Source organism: Semicossyphus pulcher, unplaced genomic scaffold, assembly GCF_022749685.1.
Source record: "Semicossyphus pulcher isolate SPU_LCO1_2020_fin unplaced genomic scaffold, fSemPul1.0.p SCAF_7, whole genome shotgun sequence".
Taxonomy (NCBI): Eukaryota; Metazoa; Chordata; class Actinopteri; order Labriformes; family Labridae; genus Semicossyphus; species Semicossyphus pulcher.
In genome coordinates, this window is record NW_027211748.1 from 13895887 (window position 1) to 13916271 (window position 20385).

Sequence of the window (20385 nt, forward strand, 5' to 3'; positions counted from 1 at the left end):
TTGCCTGTTCGGACTGCCTTCTGTGGCTTTGAACTTTCCTGCGTCACCATAACCATGAGTAATTTGTTTATAACCTTTTATAATAGGTAAACTTCAGCTCTGTAGTCTGCGTTTGGGTCCTATCCCCTATATTCTCGTTACCCTGCTTGCACAAGCGTATTTACAACAATACAGATAAATCTTCAGGCTTCAAGGTCAGAGAGCAATATAGCCATCAAAGCAGTCATCCCAGCTAGCAGGGAACGTTCCCATAACATAGGCTAACTTTACCTACAAGTTCTAATTGCGTTTAAAAGAAAACGTTTTAATCTAATACTCAAATAACATTTTACGGATGTTTATCGTTTCAAATAAAGTTCTTGTAACGTTAAAACTTAAACTAAGAGTTTTAACTGCAACATTTTGAAGATATTTTCAGGATGTTATTGAGGCCTGTGATGTCAGAACGCCTTTTATAAAACATTTGCTCAATGTTACATAAAAACATGCTCACTGCAACATTATGAGGATCTTTTCAGGATGTTAGTCAGGCCTGAACTATCAGGACGTGATTCATAAAACGTTCCTGAAATGTGATTTGAACATTCTCACTGCAACTTTCTGAAAATGTTTTCAGAGAACTCTTCTCCTGCTATTAAAAGGAACCTTCTGGGAACCAAATAAAAACATCCCGCTCAAACATCACACGTAACATTCTCAGAACGTTTTGAGAACAAAACATTTCTAGCTGGGATAGCTATCACATGCAACTAACCAAATTAGATCTATGTGTGCCATAGCCCTTTAAATGGTCATAAAAAGAGGACAGGGATGGACATGCCTTGTATTTATGTACGCTTCTATTTATATGTTTAATTGCAATACAAGGTATAAGTAATAATAAAGAAGTAGTAATAAAGTAGTAAAAAACATCATCATCTGACCTGCGCTTCAAGTTGTTGCCGGAGCTTCTTGGCTTTGTTCTGTTTGAAGTAGTCCATGATCATCATCGAAGCGTAGATCTTCCCCACCGTCATGTCCGTATCTGTAACGCCAGAGCCACTACATTAACTGTGACTGCTCATCTAGTGACATTACAGAGAGTATTTACTCTACAGTTAGAGGCAGACCTTTGTTGATGGGCACCAGTAGATCCAAAGTCTTCTGGGGCAGATAAGGCCAAATGATGCTGATCTCCTTCTGCAGTTCAGCATCCAGAGCGATACGGTCCTCACCGCCTGTGGCAAACACCCACATTCAGACACGTACGGTCAATACAGTCACCTGAGATTTTGAGATTGAGATTCTCACTATACTTGACATTTTATTGATTAAGCGACTTAACTGAAATATAAACTATGATAAAAAATAACTTTGTTGCAGCCCTATGTCATATCATACATGCTTGTTATTGACCCTGACCTCTCGCTATCTTGATTTCCAAAGCTGTGCGGATGAGCGACATCAGGGTGGAGGTGAAGTGGACGGTCATGTCCTCGTCCACGGGCATGTTCATTAACACCAACCTCTGAGAAGCAAACAAGGAATGGAAAGAATAAAAAAGTAGTAAATAATAATATATTTTTTAGGGTAAACTTTCAGCACAATATTCCACACTGAACATAAGCTAAAAACACAATACCTGATTATGAATAACTAATGTGTTGTTTCAAGTTTAACTAAATATGTCTGTTGTATTCCCCCTGACTTGATCACTCTGTTGGTATGTCTCCAGAGTGATAAATATACTGTATATAATGGGTTTATAATGCATAGAATTTACTTAAGTTTCTTTTTATCAAACTCAGAGGTGTTAATGTTTCAGTACCTTATAGGCGATCTTAGCAGGACACTTTTTGCCCAGGCCCAGCGGTGGCGACATGTGTGTTAACATCTCATACATGGCCGTGTAGTGGATACGACCACTTCAGGGGCAACACAGGGGTGATGAGTGAGAGGAGGCACAGAGAAGCAGAAGGTGAAGAGGTTAAAACTTCCTGTTCTTGTACTTTATATGTGACGTGAAAGTTTTAGAACAATGTTTAAAACTTTAACACAGTGAACTTTAGATGCTCTTTTGGACTTTGATTTTATCAGCATATTGCTTTTGCATTGACATTTTCAACATTTCACGGCCCTCTGCTGGATAAAAATAGAACACAGAGTTAATAAGATCTCACCAGGCCAGGCGATCATACTCCCCCCAGATGCGAACAAACTCATCCAGGTGATGGGGGCCCAGGATTGACGAGTCTCTGGTCAGGTACTCAAAGTTATCCATGATCACAGCCACAAACAAGTTAAGCATCTAAAAGGGACATCAAAAACAGAGAAGTAGTAGTGTGCAAGACAGACAGAAAATCTGGGAAAGATATCAACAGAATGTTATTTTGCTTGAACGCTGACCAGGAAGGAGCTGAAGAAGATGAATGAGACGAAGTAGCAGTAAGCAAAGTCAGTCCCGCAGCCTCCCTCGTGGTCTGGAGACATGGTGAGGGGGGCGATGGAGGGGTCGGGTTCACACTCCTGACCCGACAGACAGGAAAGCATGATCTCCTGCCACGACTCCCCCGTCGCGCTCCTGATGGTTCAAACACAAACACTCAATCAAATGATCAAATTAAATTCTGCAAAAGTCTAAAAATGAAGAAACCGAATTGAAGTGAAACAGAAGGCATCAGCCTTGGGGAATAATATCAGATAAGCCCACCTGAAGAGCAGCATCAGTGCGCTGAAAAAGGTCTTAAAATTGTTGTGTTGGTTGATGTGACTCTCATCATTCAGCTTGATGTTTCCAAACACCTGCACAAAACAGCACGATTATTAGTCATGTGTGTTTCATTATGCAACAGTTACATCGACCAAGCAATCTGATTGGATAAGAGGCGTTCTATTAGTGCTCATACAGAGAACAACAGCACTGGGACTTTGTGTATCACTCCGCCTCAGCCAGGTGTTCTGAATACTGTTAATTAACATTACAGCAGATTGTGTCCGTCTACATTAATCAAGCTGGTACCTCTGAATCATACAGCAGACTCTTAATTCACTGGTTGATGATAGATTAAAACATACAGATATATTCACAATATAAAAACAGTTGATCTGTTGTAACCTGTAGACACAGACAGCAGGAGAATGTTTGGGTTGCTTGGCAACAGAAGTCCAGTTTCAGTTAAAGTGGCAGTAGGCAACACGAACATTCCAATGGAAAAAAACCTTCCACCTCTCCCTCTGCTGTCTCGTGTCACTCCGCTAAGCCCCTCCCAACCGTTGCTATGGAAGCAAAACATTAGCATCCAGAAGCTATGTAGCTTTGTACTAGCTCTGTTCCAGGGCATTAGTTTGCGCTGCTAACTGACATCAATAGCAAGAAAGATAACTATAAATATGTTGTTCCAAAAATCCTTCTAACTCACGTGCTTCTGCTGACAAAAGTCACGTAGGAGGCAGAGTTTTTTAAGCGTTGATGTGATTGGCGAGTTACGTACAAGCTAACCATGATTGGTTGTTTGATTCAGCCCGGATGAGTTATTAAAAAACTAAATACAAAGGGGCGGGTGCTCACAGACACAGATCAGACATCAGACATCAATTTGATTTAATATTGTTAGTGACATACAATACTCAATCTGTTATTTTAACGCAACTGTAATTAAATAATGTTGCTGTGGCTTTAATTAGTGGCACTAGTTGAGTTGGTGGAGTTAGTGGTGTTGTTGATTATAACTTTTAACTACTATTTGCAGCTAGTATAACTGTTGTATAAAAGCAATATCACAATCAAGGTTAAGTGTAATACAACACAACAGCCAGTTACAATTTAAGCAAATAAACGCAAAGAACACGCCTAAAAAGGTCATAACAATTAAAACAATGCAGCTTAATTAAAGCACACATTCATCCTCAAAATGAACGATCTGTATGTTTTAAAAGTCAGACAGTTTGTTATGTGAATCGAGATATGTTGGTGAGTTTACCTGCATTCCAATGATGGCGTAAATGAAGAAAAGCATAGCAATAAGAAGACAGACGTAAGGTAGAGCCTGTTGGAAAGAGAGAGAAATATTTATTATTGGAGGCCAGAATTTAAATGTTATTTTGCTTGACAAATATAATATTCATCCTTGTGTGAGGAATTTAAGTGAAATCAAAGAAGAATCTGTCTGAAACATGTCCGACCTTGAAAGATTGTACAAACGTCCACAGCAGAATACGGATGGTGTAGCCCTGTCGCAGCAGCTTGATCAACCTGGCTGCTCGGAAAAGCTTCAGGAAACTCATGTTGATGTTGGTGTTCACCGACTGGGACAGACGCACGGATGGTTGGAGAGCGGGTGACACAAGAAGGAGGGAGGGAGAGAGGGAGAGTGGCAGACAGACGGGAGAGACAGGATGTAAAAACACAGATGGCGAAATTCATCACAACATGACTTAAGTTGTGTCTGGAGGCAGGGATCACAGCACACCAGGAAACTTGGAACGGAAAAGAGGCTGCGTTCAGAGCTGGCTATTTGTGTCATTTTTCTTTGAGGTTGCAACATTGTGAAAATGAAATGGTGTCTTGGCAGGAACTTACCTGTAAATCCACAATTATCTCAGTGATGCTGCCAAGAACAGTGATGAAATCAAAAATATTCCAAGTATCTCGGAAGTAGTTCTGCGGCAAAAGAAAAATGTCTTAAGTGGTCTGACTAATAAAGACGAATGCTTTATGAGCAGAGACACGATTGATATCTCTTCTTTCTCTCTTCTTAAGTAAATACTCACCACTAAACCAAACGCCAAGATTTTTAGGATACACTCCAAGGAGAAGAGCACAGTGAAGGCCGTGTTGAGGTGTTTCAGGACGGTGTCGTAGGCTGTCGGGGCCGAGTAGTACTGGAGGAAAAGAAATCATTTAAAATACAGTTCACTTAATTTTGGCTGACATCTAAAACTACCACTTTCACTCTTCACAATGACGGATTTGCACATTTCCACCCATAAATTTTGCAGTTGGTTTCAGTTAATGTCGGCACGGTATAAAGTAGACTTAAAAACCTGTTTGAAATTAATAATGACAGTGAGCATTTCTTTTATTCGTATTTCTTTCTTGTTGTCTTATGTTGTTATCTTAAAGAGGGGGTATTATGCTGTTTCACATTTTAAGACATATATATAATGTTACAATGGATGTCCAGACTAAACGTGGGTGAAGTTTCAAATCTGTAGGTGAATGTATGTTGGAGTAATCCCCAGGCTTCTCAGCTCAGTCTGCAGGCTGCTGTGAACGCCAGGTTTCACACTATTTTAACTACACGCTGCACTTTGTGACGTCACAAAGTCAACTGGTGGAGGCCAGGGAGCTTGCTAAACTACACTTCCTCAATCTAGGATGCCCGCCTCCGATGTCATGTCTCGTTCAAAATCGTCAGGTTTGAAATGTAGACTGCAGACCTGAAGATTTTTTAGACAATCCACCGGTATATGCTCAACGTATTTCAGATTCTGTACCGCTCTGAGCCTTCGCCTGCAGCGATCAATGTCCTTGACTGGAAAACGGTACTATTTCACTCCTGCGTCTCTCGCTGGGCCTTTCATTTCAGAGGGAGGGGCGCAATGCATGCTGGGTGTTGTAGGAATGTAGAATGGGCGAAACCACGAGCTGTTTGTACAACTTTCTCCACAGCTATGGCGCTAATTTCAAATATTATTGCTTCTATCGATTACAGAGAATACCAGCTTTGACTGACAGTGGCTTTTCCAGGGGCAAATTGCTCCTTTAATATTGTGAAAATAATTTTTTTCTTTTCATTGAAATGTTTTGTCTTTGTCATTTATGTAAATGGTAAATAAGAGCTCAAAGCCTCAAATAAGGTGCCTTCTATAAACTCAACAAACTTTATTTTCAAACAGGGCTTGTTCTTGGTGAAGAACGCCAATGTTGATTAAATCTTCAAAGAAAAACATCCAAAGTAAATACTGAAATCTGGGAACACAGAGCTAAAAATAAGTCCAATGGCGCGAGAAATCAGTTCAGACATGTTGTAAACAAGCAGATAGCTTAGCCAGAGTATCTACATGGCTTTATTTGGAGGGAAAACCTTTATGCAAATAGCATCCTGGTCTTTTCCTGTTTTTTCATATATGATGTTTACATGCAACATGAAATGTGTCCCAATTCCTATCCTCATTAGTCACCTTGTTTAGTACTCCAAATAGCATTTCTGAAGCCCGGATGTGACACCGAAGATGGCGTTTAAAGAATATATACTGTTCCACTGCTGTTAAATGATTGCTTTTTACCTTCATCATGAGGACCACAGTGTTGAGAGCGATCATGACGAGCACCGTGTACTCAAAAGAGGGCGAGGCCACAAAGTGCCACAGTCTGTACTGGAACGTCTGTCTGTTCTGGGGCATGTAGCGCGTCATCGGCTTGGCACTGATCGCAAAGTCGATGCAAGCCCTCTGAAGGAGACAAATTTAACAAAAACAGACACAGAGTCATCAAATGAATACGTGTACATGTATCTGTCTGTCTGCACATGTTTGTTAGGCCGCTCCACACCTCGTTCTTCTCCAGACTGCACTCCTGAATCATCTTGTCGCCCTGCTCTTGGAAGGTGATGATGATCAAAGCTACAAAGATGTTGACAAAGAAGAACGGGAAGACGACAAAGTAGACCACGTAGAAAACGGACATCTCCATGCGGTTCCCTCGACTCGGCCCCATATTCTCCTCTGTGACGTCGGTGGAGTGCTGCAGGACCCTAGCAGGAGAAAAGAGAGTTATATTATCTTTTTTAAGGCATTTAATACTTAAAAGTTTTATTGTTTAAATTTGCATACATTTTAAGCAAGTAATCGACACATTTTGAGGATTAAACTTGTGTGTCTGACTGAAAATCTACTTACTGAGGCCACCCCTCTCCAGTGGAGACGGTGAAGAGTGTGAGCAGCGCCCAGCAGACGTTGTCGTAGTGAAACTCGTGTCTCCTCCACTCTCTTCTCTTCACCTCCTTCTTGTCTCTGGTGTAGTCAATGTAGTAACCTCTGTAGGGAGCAGAGCGGCCCACAGGTCATTGATTCACTTAGTTCACTGATTGAACCAGCCCTTTCAAAGAAGGGAGAGATACTACACTACCCATGCGCTATTTAATTGTAACCTGTAAATCTGAGGATCTGCAGACAATCACAGGCCATCTGGTGGATGTATTGTCTTTTTATGATGGTTTTCTCTGTCATTTCTTTGGCAATGTAAAATACATCGAATTGCCTCTGTGTTTTAAATGTGGCCTATAAATAAAGCTGCCTTTCCATGCCTTAATCCTGAGTTTTTATATTGTGAGCGATTCATTTGAGGGCTTTTTTGTAGAGTACGTATACAAGGAGTTGTTGTGTATGTTAACTGATTTTGTTACAGAAACAGGCTAACTGTTTGCCCTTGTTTCCAGTCTTTATGCTAAGCTAGGCTAACCAACTGCTGGCTTTACCTTCATGTTTGCCGGACACATGAAAGAGTGGTCTGCATGTTTTTATCTAACCCTCAGCAAGAACGGGAATGAGCGTATTTCATGTCATATAATGTCTTTAAGTTTTCATTTATGCAAACTAAAATTGAACTCTTTAAATTGTGTTTAGTCATGCTCAAGTCTGCAACAGGAAAATGAGATGTAACAACTTAACTGTCAGGTAGTGTGGCAGTAACATTGACTGTAGTCCCTCAAACCTGCAATCTTTGTTATGACCAGCAGGGGGCGAGTCCACTGGATGCATAAAGAAGTTCTATTCTATAGAAGTCTAGACAATGACTTCACTTCTCACTTGAACATTTACTGTAATGAGTGGCTGTGGTTTCAAGCTCTAGTTTGAAATCTAACTGAACACAGCGTGATGTTCATTTAGTAAATTATGGTCTGTGTTAAAGTAACCTCTCAGTCAGGATACAGATGTCCATATATTGTCTCTTGTGGCTCCAAAAATACTAAGATGGTAACAGCTAAAATGCAAAAGTCAAGGCTATAAAGCAAGTGTGTGACATCACGCTGACCTCGTTAACTTCTTTCATACAGTCTATGTGCAGGGCATGTTATGTTGGATCCATGGAGAATTTTTAGTTATGTATTTATTACACTAATGTAGCAGTGAGAGATTGGTTTAGATCAGTGGTGGAAAGTAACTAATTACATTTACTAAAGTAGTGTACTGAAGTACCATTATGAGGTACTTTACTAGGCTTATGTTAAACTTTTACTTTACAACAATTCAGAGAGAAATATTGTCCTTTTAACTCAACTACATGTAAGAGTTGAATGTTTTAGTTACTTTAGGTCTGTCCACTTACTGGCACTCCTTCTCTGAGTTCATGGAGCTGTCGGTGCAGTAGAAGAACTTCCCCTTAAAGAGCTGCACCGCGATGACAGCGAAGATGAACATGAAGAGCTGGTACACGATGAGGATGTTGAAGACGTTCTTCAGAGATGTCACCACACAGTCAAATACAGCCTGTAGAGACGAAAGCAAGCACAATCTGTCAGAGACCTGTGACATAACAGAATACTGGGTAGTGTTTGCAGATGTTTACATCATACCTTGAGTTTAGGAAGCCTCTTGATGGTTTTTAGAGGCCGCAGGACTCTGAGAACTCGGAGAGACTTTATTGTTTTGATGTCTCTGCCTTTGTTGTTTCTGTTGGCATTGAAATATAGCACTTAGTAGCATAGTTGTAGGCTCAAACAAACGCACAAGGACACATGGCTCGGACACATTTATAACAGTGAAAAAGAAAAAACACACATTTGAAAATGGTAACACACGTGCATATCAAAAAGATAGAATAAAATAAGGAACGTGAGTTTGTTTGTGCAGAGCCCAGCAGGTGTCACAGGTAAATGTGTTGATAATTTGTGCAGTTATTTCAGTACTTGTGGATACACTAATAAAATATCAAATAAAACACTTAGTTTTACTGTGTATTCTTTGAATCTCAAAATGATTGCAAATGAGGGAAACTTAAGGTTTCAGATTAATTGAATACGTTCACCTCCTTTCATAATTAGTGTCCTCAAATCATTTGAGTGTATCGCTGCAAACTGAATCTCTCCATCAAGGCCATAACTTTAATAAATCATTATGTTTATTATTTTTTTTCTTTTCTTGCATTTAACCCAGGCTGCACAGCGGTGCAGCTGTTAGTGCTGTCACCTCACAGCTAGAAGGTTCCTAGTTTGTGTCCCGGTTCAGACGTAGGGGCCTTTCTGTGTGGGGTTTGTATGTTCTCCCCGTGTCTGCGTAGGTACCCTCCAGCTTCCTCCCACAGTCCAAAGACATGCTCATTCGCTTAATTGGTCACTCTAAATTGCCTGTAGGTGAGTGTGAGTGTAAATGTCCCCTCTGTGTGTCAGCCCTGTGATTGACTGGCGATCAGTCCTGGGTGTACTCTGCCTCTTCACCTAATGACAGCTAATGACCTGCTACCCTGAACAGGATAAGAGGTATAGATAATGAATGGATGGAGGGAAGTTTTGATTTTTGCAATGCTTTACCTTTTATTGATCAATTTTCAGCAATAATGGATTATTTGCTATGAATTACTGCACAAATTATTTATATTTTGGGTGATTGGCCGAATCATCAAATCGTTTAACTCTGACACCTGTTGGTCAGATTTAACAGAGGCAACAAAAAAACAAACAAAAACATAATTAATTTAAAATAAAAAAAAATTCTCATACATGAAAATTCAAGATGCATATATGAAGCTTATGGGAGACGTTTACATTTAGTGTGACAGAAATTTTTACCCCATCACATTCCTGTAGGCCCCAACAGTGATAAAATCCACAGGAACAACAGAGAAAAAATTGCGGCATAAAAAGAGATACACAGTGAGCAAAGCTCAAAGGATCACAGTTATATTCACAACAGGGAAAAGAACAACAGTACAGTCCTGTACAGTACAACAGAAGGCGGAAAAAGGTTTAGTCAGTTATCAGTCACACTCACACTCTGAACGACAACAGAAACAAATACAGTAGAGGCTTTTTAACAGCAGTCATGACACATCTCACCCGAGAGAATACCCCAAAATTATAAAGGAATCCATCTAACGGTTAAATCTGAGTTACACAATGCACAGGACCATTCATGCCCCCGTATCTGCTGTGTTTCCGCTTCACCTTTGTCATTGAAGCAGACAGCCTTTTTGCGAAAATTGTCTTTAAGGGAAGGTCGTTTATAACAATACTGTATGTTCAGAAAACGATTTGCCGCAGTGAATCAGTCATTACTCATCAGCAGGCGGCACTATACAGTGACTCACGTTAGAGCAAAGGCAATCAGAGCTCCCACCACCACGATGAAGTCCAGGATGTTCCACATGTCTCGGAAATAAGAGCCGTCGTGCAGAATGAGACCCTGGTCTATCATCTGAAGGACAAACACATACGCACACAGACACGTAAATAGACCGTATACACTGGAACCAAAACACCTCCGAGTAAATGTAGAGTGTGATTGATGAGAAGATGTGTCTCAGTTACCTACCTTGATGATCATTTCAAAGGTGAACACTCCGGTGAAGACATAATCAAAATAACGCAGGACCTGGTTCATTTAGAAACATAAAAGACATATAAATAAAGGCTCACATTCTGTATGGATGCTGATTTTTTGGTGCCATAGACTAAAAAATCTGTACAGGAAATGATACAATATACTGCATGAATAGATATAAAAATGACACCAGACTGCTTTCAAATTGCAACCTTGTCTGTCTGTGAGTATTAAACTTTATAAAGAGAAATTAGACGTCTTTTTCACAATATAATGCCTTTTTTGTTGAGCTTTCACCAACAACAATAACAACAAGCACACAAAGTCCTCCTGCTGTTGGCCCCTTTATTTAGGGATCCCACTTCCTTTGGAGGGTGAATCAGAGTGTTTGTAAGCAGTGTCAAACAGTAGCTCTAGGTAAGCAACATTGTTACAGATGTAGTAATCTACAAGGATGTTTTTGTTTCTGTCTTGCTCTGCATCCCTTGAAACATCCAGCAAATGTGCTGTAACAAACCCCCAGAACAAACTTAACTTAAGTTGCAGGATTTAAACTAGAGTTGCAGGAGAGCTTTTGGTCCCTCAAGCCCCTTTCCCACTGGTAAAAAACAACAGGCTTTTTTGCTTAGTGGGAATGGCTTCAATCGGCATTCAGACCCGGGTCTAATGACTCTGCAGTACTCAGCTACAAATTCTGCTCATCTCCGTCTGAGCAGTGCTCGAACAGCGTTACAAATTTGTCGGCGCCGAGTTTGATAAACAGACTGAATGAGTCATAGATACAATAAAGACCTAACCACCGTAACATCACTCTTTACTAACCCTGTTTCATGGTTAGCATTTGTGACGTAGCAGAAAAGAGACTGACAGGAGTATACTTCACTGGCAATGGGAAAAGAGACAATAGGGATCTATTAGTGGGTCTTCACGGATCTGAAAAACCTGCGTTGACGCGTTAATTCAGGTGGGAAAGGGGTATTATAGGGATCAAGCTTCAAAATCGTTTCCCATGATGCAACTTGATAGTATCTGGCGCTCAAATTTCCCTGTATTTTTAGAGTTTCCCTTTAACATAACGCAAAGCTGAAAGACTGTTATACTAATTTCTCTGGTTGAACGTTATGAGCATGTTTCGCGCTTTGACCACCCCTAACCACACCCAACAGTCATGTCACAGCTTACATCACTGCAGCAAAGTGAGAAGTTTAATCACTGGATTAAAGGTTAAAGACAAGATTTTGTACGAGCACTGACGTGTCTCTCTTAGTTCTACTGTTCCACTTCAACAGCTGAACGACGACCAGATGAAGGGATGTCTATTCAGGGTCTGTGGGGATGCCAAACAATGACAGGAAATGAGTGGCATTTCAAATGTGACTTTGTGTGTGGATCTTCACTCTCTCTGTCACACTGAAGCAGCATACACTGCAGATGTACTACTTTGTGATTATTTGGTCACGCTTGACACTTTTCATGATGCTGAATCGTGAAAAACTGTGAAAAACAATTTGCACACTTCTGTCTCAGGCAAAGCTGCTGATTGTCACCTTGGATGTGCGTGAAACCAAATGTGTCACGACACATTGTTGTTGACATAGTGATATGTCAACTACAGCTCACACAGTTGGGTTCATATTATTTATTCTTATTCTTGTTCATACTCGAAAAATCTGATGCTGAACACAGTTAATGCTGTACTTCCTTTTTGTTTTGAGCTCACCCTGGCCTATAAGTCTATCAGTTATCTCTATCACACCCACAATGCACTGCTGTACATTCATTCTGCAGCAGATAAAAGTTGACCTCGAACTGATTCATCCTACACATCTGAATTTATGTCATGAGTCAAACTCTGCAGGGGGAGCTTTGATCTCACCTTGTTTCTGTCTGAATTGGTGCACACTGGGTCCTCAGCAGCCAGCGCGATGCTGCTCGCCACGATCACAAGGAGGATGGTCATCTCAAAGTAGCGCATAGTGACCACGTAGTGACAGATCCTCCTGATACTGCACATGAACAAAGGGGAAGATGTTAACTGAGGCGGAAACCAAGAAAATATGCTGCATTTCCTTTAATATTTATTGATCTTGTGGATTTTGCAGCCTCTTACGGGTTGGAGGCCTTGAAGATAAACATGCTGTCTGGAGCTACGCGTTTAGGAGGAATCGGAGGTTCCTCCTCCTCCTCCTCAGTTTCATCGTCTCTCTGGTCCGAGCTGTACGCCTCCAAGTCTTTATTGTTCACTAAAACCCAGACAGAGATGTGAGGGAAGAGAAGTAAATGTTTAAGCTGTACATGGACTGCTGTGACAAAGAAAGAACAATGTGAGTCACCAGCACAATGGATTCATCAAAAAAAAAAAGCCTTTGAGTGTGGCACTGTTATCAGATGTCAGGAACACCTACACACGGTGAGCAGGAGTGATACTGATGCTTAATCCCACTTGATGATGCACAGTAAAGCAGTGTGACTGCAGTGGGAAGTGATCACAGTGTTACCTGTCATGGGCGTGAGCTCCAGCAGCGGCTGTGCAGACATTTCAATGGCCACGCTTCCCTCCAGGTTGGACTTGTTACGTTTGATGGAGACCGGGCGGCTCTCTGACTCGCCGGATCTCACACTGAACTCTGTGGCCTCTAAGGCGGACTCCACGTGCCCGCCGTCACCCTGCTCGGACCAGTCCAGCAGCTGCTCACACTGAGGAGGGTCGGGAATGTCGGAACCGGGCAGAGCGGTTCTGAAACGAGGAAGAAAAGCTTAGTGCAACAATTCATCGACATGTTATTAGATGGGAAACATTTCTGTAGCAAGACCTTGCAGAAGCTAAGGTATACTGGACTCCTTTATATCTATATCATTCTTTTCTTGTTGTGAAATCTGATGCTATTGGATATTTCCCTTTAAGAGGGGATTATATATTCTCTCTATGTTTTTAGCAAGTGTCTCAGCAACCATTGCCATGAAATGTGGTACAGATGTGAATGTCCCCTTCATGATGATAGCTTTGGTGATTCCTGACTTTTCACCCCAACAGCTCAAAATGAATGCAAACTAATGACATTCTCCACAGCCTCAGCTTTACTTTATATTGTATTTAGTGCTAATTCACAGATTTTAGCATGCTAACACACTTATGTAACAGTGCAAAACAGTGGTTCTCAAAGTGGGGTCCTAGGACCCTTTGGGGTCTGCGAACCATAGCCTGGGGGTCCGTGAAATAATTGTAATAAATCTATAATAAATTATAACATTGTGCTGTTTCATTAAAAACTGCATGTCTACAGATGAGGACCATTTGTGCCAATGAAACAAACATATTGTGTCCATCACTCCCGCCCACGTTAGCTTTGGACCAATAGAAACTGACATGATTGTGACACATCAAGTCAATCTGTCATGAATCACTGAGCTCACTCAGGTCTCAACAAGCCATTCCTGTTCCTGTCTCGCTACTGTTCATTTCCTGAAAGCTTTTAAGATCAATTACTTGAAAAGTATAAATGCTGTCAAGTTGAGTCCACAAGCAATTTGAATAAGATGAGCCTCTGTTTTAAAGTATACAAGTGGTATTAACATGATTCAAGTTGAAATGTTTTTCTGTTAATCACTATGAAACAGGTCTGAAGTATTAAGGTTGATAAGTTTCACAATACAAATAGTTCCAATGGCATCTTAAGGTGCAAATGGTCGTAATCATATGCTTAATCGGTGTTAAGATTATGAGGGGGTCCTTGGAAAATATTCTCCCTGTAAGTTTGAAAACCCCTAGTGTAAACGCGTGAAAAAATCAGCTAACCATCAGCATGTTAGCGTTATAACTAGTATGTTAGCATTTTTTACTAGCACTGAGCTCTAAGTACCACAATATAGCCTTACAGGGTCGCTAGCATGGCTGTGAGCCATATTTCTTTTAGGCCATGAAGAGATCCCGCACATGTTCCAATTTTCTAAACCAAAAGAGAAATGGAACAAAGTCTACAGTCCTTATAGTTAAAGTAAATAAAGATACACACTTAAATAGTCTTATCTTTTAAATTCTGGTAATTCAAAAGTGGACTCTGAATGTTGTCCACATCAACACCATTGAAAGGATCTCTTCTCGACCAGGATGGACAGGTAGAAATAGCAGCTAATAACTGTTTAAAAGTACATATGGTCATGAGAACAATGCGATCCTATTCTGTTAAAGTAAACAATAGTGAGATGACACGGTGCTATTCTCTCCCAAAGAGAAAACATCCAGTGACATTTCAGCTGAAATGGCCTTCACCAGATAATAACATACAACAAGAAAGGGGATTAAATATCAGGGTAAAGACATGGAGGTAAAAATATGCTCCAGTTCATGAGAACTTTATAATCTCTCTTTGAAACTCTCTTCGTTAAGGTAAACATAAGAAGAGCCTCACCTTCTACAGTCTTCTCCGACCTCTGCATATGGGTTCACGATGGTTGTTCCACAGTCATCCTGGACTGACCCTCCTTCCACCTCTCCTTTCTCCTCCCTGTCCTCCTTCTCCTCCCTCTCATCCAGTATCTTCTTCTCCTGGCTGAGTGACCGTCTCACTTGCAGCGCCTCGTGTGGTGTCTGGCTACAGTCCAGACTCTTGGCTTCAGGGCGAGCTTCTCTGTGACGGTGCCGTCTGTGTCGGGCCCCTTCCTCCGGCCCCTGACTGGGTCTGAACTTGCGGGCCATCCTGTGCCTGCCCCCGCCTGCAGCCCGGTGGTTACCTCCTCCTGATTCGCTCAGATTCACCAGAGGCTCAGCCGTAGGAGGCTCCGGCATGGGAATGGAGACGGACATCGGGGGCTCGGGGAGGGGCATCCCCACAGACATGGGGGACTCTGGCAGGTGAGCCGGGCTGGCCCCCGGGGAGGTGTGATGGGCGTTGGTGGGAGTCTCCATGGTGTCCTCCGTAGGGCTGCTAAACAGCTCCTCTCTGCTTGCCATCTGGCGACGTTTGCGCAGCTGGTTTGCTCTCTGCTCCCACACCGACATGTTGACCTTCCTCCTCCTCTCGCGACGGTTGGAGAAAGGTCTGACGCTCTTGAGGGGCTGTTCGTCTGCGGCCCCCGGACCCCCATCGGGCTCCTCTCCTGGGAAGTTTGGCCGGCCTCGGTGGATGGCTCGTTTCCTGTATAGGTACGGTCTTCTCCTCCCACTACGGACCACAACATGTTTCATATCAATATCGAGCATTATCAGGTTAAAATGTAAGGAATTGGTGACAAGATACATCAAGACTAGTGTCAATTTAGCATACCAGGTGTGTAAAATAATATTCAAACAAAGAAATAAAAGTTGCTAGAAAAGGACAGACCTTTTCTGTGAGTTTATAATATTAGTTGATTAGTAACACAAAAAAATCCCATGGAAAAATGTGCAAAAATACTTCAAGCTAATAAACACAAATGCATCCAAAAAAACAAAAATAAAAAAAGTTACCTAGGTAAGGACGGTTTAAAAGAATAAGAGAAAACCACAAGAACAAAAAAGGGCAAGGTGCAAGGATTCAAGTACGAACAGAGTGTAACATTGAAGAAATTATCACAATAATTGAGCAAGAAAACTAAAGGAAGGAATTCTGTGAGACAGGGATGCATACATTTATACTCACTGGTGTTCAGACTCTTTTGTTGTCCATGTAATCAATGAGTGATTTTTGAAAACAAGACATTAGTGTTTTACAACATACACAGAACATTTGTCGCGACACAGAACAAAATATGTAAAGGGGACGCAAACTGAAGATAAAAGATTCTCCAGGTTTTGAAAGATGCGTTATGTGGATATTTAATCCTGAGAAGAGCTCAATTTTATGGCCACTAACATTAAAGCTGCTGTGAGGAGTTTTTCGCTGGTTATGAAACAGACTGAAATTAATTCTGATTACTCTCTATGAGCTACAAAAGCAAACCAGACCATCAGCAGCAAGATTGATTATTTCTATACAGTTATTTTTAATGCCTGAAACTGCTGGCGGGGGGTAGGTGTCAGACGAAGTGATTAACAGCACGCTGCCTTTGTTTACATTTTCCAGGGCACAAATTTAAAGTGATGCATATGACTGATAAAGAAAGCAGGATAAGATTTTTTGTTAAAAACATGTGCAGGGCAAAATCAGCAAAGAGATAAGAGGTACGGCTTTGTCCAAAGGGGGCGCCAAAATCAACACAAACTGTAAGTTCCTCACAGGAGCTTTAAGGGTTAAATTTGTTTCCAAAGGTGACATAATGTCACATTACATTTTGTTCAGTGTCACATAACAGGAATAAAAACAAGACGATGTGATGGAACCAGCAAAACACTGTAGTACACATTAAACAGTATCTTGATGGCTGCAACACAAACAGGACTAACATTCAAATATGTGACATACAAATGATACAAAGAGTCAGTGCTGTTACCTCCATACTACTATATACCATATACTTTACTTCTACTAATTATTTTGTCAAAATCATCAATGAGCCTAATTATATTTGTCAATTATGTTTCAGCAACTTGATCTACATATTGTCCAATCGTGAAGTACAGATCCACCTGGTGAGCAGGACAACAAATTCATCATCTATGTGCATTTGGTGAAGCTAGCTTGTGATAGAAATACTCAAAGTAGTTTGTAGTTAATGGTGTAAAACATGCAAAATAATGTACATATGTAAAGTACCCTTAACAATAGCTGTTTGAGGAATCTGGTAAGTAATTCCACTGATGGGTCATGTACTGTTGGAGTTTTATCGCCTCTTCGACAACTCCATCGTCACAGTGATCAAACTGAGTCATGCTAAGTAGACAATCCCAACAATCTATGAAAAGTATGCCCTGCCTTACTCCTGCTGACTTACGCGATCTTTGTTACCTGCAGGAAAGCCACCAGGTCAATGGAAGGAGCAGGGAATCAGGGAATCTGCCAATTACTATACACAGTTATAGGATCTTCATCTGTACGAGGTCATGCTTTCTGATCAGGCACATTCACTAAACATTCAGAATCAGTGCCTTAAACATGCCTTTATAACTCTGCATTCACCATGCAACTGAAAGAACTGGTTCTCAGAGAGTCGACACTCAATGCCGTTGTGGAAATATTGATCCAGTAGGCTAAACCCTCTTAGCATATTGTCTCCAATAGCAGAAGTAGACTGATGATTAACACCAGTTCTCACACAGAGACGCGTCAAACATTCGTCAGTCAGTCAAATCTGAATTTTCCATTTTCGCAACAGGAGGTTTGTTCTGAGAATCAGTCGCAGACTAAAGATTGAGAGCTACTGAGCAGCTGTGAATGCTTTGGGCATTTCACCCTATAACAGTAATGTCGTTAGCGGTTAGCTGCAATGACTTACTCGGATATCAGGCCGTCTCTGCCTCTGGCGTATCTCTGGTTGAAGAACTCCTCTTCCTCCTCTTCATCCTGTACAAGAATGAATATCAATATACACATGAATGATTTTTTATTGTAACACTAGAAATGCACAAATGTGTTATATATTACCCTTGTAACATACATCCCTGAAGGTGTGCTGGGTATAAATAAAAAGATTGGTGCACTGCCAACACGGGGGTAAAAATAGTGCGTACCTTTGTCAGTTCCTGTGCGTTGGCGAGATTATCCACAGCGATGGCCAAGAAGACGTTCAGCAGAGTGTCTGTCATGAAGACGGTTAAGAACAAACAAAACAAACAATGGGAACCTATCAGGGTCTGTACTCCCCCTCTCCCTCTCATTATGCAATTTCAGCTTGTATGACAAAAATAATCTAAATTTAAGCCCCACTTTTAAACCCATTCTTATGGTCTTTATCAGTGAATAGAGATGGTTCAAGTGTCATCGTGGGATCTGAACATGGAACGTCAATTTAATGATAACATGGGAATATTTGGGGGCGGTTGGCGTTGGATGTGACTGTCTAATTATATCTGATTATGATCGTGTTTATTGCTTTTTATTTCAATAAACACAGATTTTACGGTGCATCTGACCCTTATTTTATTCTTTATAAATATAGTGGAAGGTATATACAGGTATGTTGTACAATATCTCTTTTTTCTGCTGTTTTAAATTAGGCCTTTCTGGATTTCTACATGATCACATATTTATTGTATATCTATAAATATAGGCACTAGTAAGATTAAGACAGATAGATACCACTGTAATATACAGTTGTTATATATGAAGCTAAATGTAGTAACTGCTTAGCTACGTTAAGCACAAAGGCTTAGCTTAGAAGTTAAAGGGCCAGTTCGCCGATTTTCAACCTCAGTCCTATCATGCTATAACGGGGAGCTAATGCCATTGTGGTAGAAAAAATAATTCACTCTGTGCCTTTGGAGGACGCTATCTGCTTCTCCAGTGGGCCCTGGAAAACCTCCACCAGACTACGTAAAACGTGTCATCAGGCAGAGGCCAGGGAGCTCGCTAAACTACACTTCCTCAATCTAGGATGCCCGCCTCCGATGTCATGTCTCGTTCAAAATCGTCAGGTTAGAGATGTGGATGCAGACCCCAAGATTTTTTAGAGGATCCACCGGTATATTCTCGTCGTATTTCGTATTCTGTCCCGCTCTGAGCCGTTGCCTGCAGTGAAAACGGTAGTATTTCACTCCAGCGTCTCTCACTGGGCCGTTCCTTTCAGAGGGAGGGGCGCAATGCATGCTGGGTGTTGTAGGAATGTAGAATGGACGAAACCACGAGCCGCTTGTACAACTTTCTCCACAGCTATGGCGCCAATTTCAAATATTATTGCTCCTATCGATTACAGAGAACACCAGCTTTGACTGACAGTGGCTTTTTCCAGGGGAGACTTGCTCCTTTAAAGATTTAAAATGAGCCACAACATTAAACGTATGCAGCAGCAACAATAATCAAGTACATTCTGGATGATTGGCAGATTTTACACAGGAGCAATGCTACTGTCATTTTGAGGACTCTAACTTCTGACATGTTTTGCTGTTAGTGGCTCTATAGCTTCACTAAAGTACAATTTTGAATACCCCGCTGTTAATTAAGATGTAGTATTCCTCCACTGTCATTCTACCACAGTTACTCCAATGAAGGATCTGAATACAACACAGAACCTGTCCAGGTTAAGACGCTATAAAACAGCTCTCTGACCACAGTTAAAGGATACAATTTCCAAACAGGGTGAGCACTATGAAGTAGATGGATGACCACATGCCGTACTGCACTCCTCCCTGAGAGCGGATCCCGTTATACATCACCTCGTTCCAGTCCTCACCAGTCAAAATCTGAAGGCAAAAGCAGAGAATATAAAGCAGAAATTATTACAGTACTCCTAATTAATTTAATAGAATATTTGCCTTACAAAACGTTAAATATGATATATTCCCTGCATGCAAACCATTGCTATTAGAACTGTCAGTAAGATAAGTCATTACTATGTGTGCTGATCAAAACACTCCGGCACAGAGCGGCTGCTTTTGTAGCAGATCTGATGTGGATTTGTTCACGTTTCACTTGTCTGATATTCATGTGCGCATATGTGTGCACGGATGTGTGGGATGATAGCGGAGGCAGGGGGTAGAGAGCGAGTGAGTAGAGTTGTTTAATCTGCGCCTGGGGTGAGAAATATCCCAGGGTGCAATGTGTCATGGAGAGCAGGCAGAACGAGGGGATCTGTGGGAGCCAAACCTGAAACACTGTCATGATGGCAGCTGGAAATGTGTCAAAGTTGGTGGGAGTGTAATCTTCAAAGATGAACCTAGAGGGAAGGCAGATAGAAAGCAGGGTCAGATATGACCAGGGAAGAATAGGAAGAGGGGGAGGAAGCAGAGGAGGAGGAGGATGCAGAGCTATTTTCATCCGGACATATCATTTCCTCTCCTCTTCATCATAGACGCCA

General features: G+C 41.3%; 1 protein-coding gene across 5 annotated transcripts in view; it reads right to left on the reverse strand.

The window, feature by feature from the left end:
* LOC138611291 (voltage-dependent R-type calcium channel subunit alpha-1E-like) overlaps positions 1-20385 on the reverse strand; it is a 48606-nt gene that overhangs the window by 5844 nt on the left and 22377 nt on the right. For all 5 annotated transcript variants that reach the window (XM_069684306.1, XM_069684305.1, XM_069684304.1 and 2 more), the window contains exons 14-39: positions 20175-20244; positions 19654-19771; positions 18104-18171; positions 17869-17936; positions 14928-15680; positions 13017-13255; positions 12629-12761; positions 12395-12524; positions 10510-10569; positions 10286-10392; positions 8556-8652; positions 8309-8469; positions 6880-7017; positions 6533-6734; positions 6268-6432; positions 4750-4860; positions 4559-4639; positions 4162-4284; positions 3960-4025; positions 2690-2781; positions 2386-2560; positions 2160-2287; positions 1808-1904; positions 1402-1507; positions 1110-1217; positions 924-1024 (exon numbers count right to left, since the gene is read on the reverse strand). In XM_069684306.1, coding sequence (XP_069540407.1) covers positions 924-1024; positions 1110-1217; positions 1402-1507; positions 1808-1904; positions 2160-2287; positions 2386-2560; positions 2690-2781; positions 3960-4025; positions 4162-4284; positions 4559-4639; positions 4750-4860; positions 6268-6432; positions 6533-6734; positions 6880-7017; positions 8309-8469; positions 8556-8652; positions 10286-10392; positions 10510-10569; positions 12395-12524; positions 12629-12761; positions 13017-13255; positions 14928-15680; positions 17869-17936; positions 18104-18171; positions 19654-19771; positions 20175-20244 — 3697 coding nt within the window. The remainder of the gene's footprint in view (positions 1-923; positions 1025-1109; positions 1218-1401; positions 1508-1807; positions 1905-2159; positions 2288-2385; positions 2561-2689; positions 2782-3959; positions 4026-4161; positions 4285-4558; positions 4640-4749; positions 4861-6267; positions 6433-6532; positions 6735-6879; positions 7018-8308; positions 8470-8555; positions 8653-10285; positions 10393-10509; positions 10570-12394; positions 12525-12628; positions 12762-13016; positions 13256-14927; positions 15681-17868; positions 17937-18103; positions 18172-19653; positions 19772-20174; positions 20245-20385) is intronic.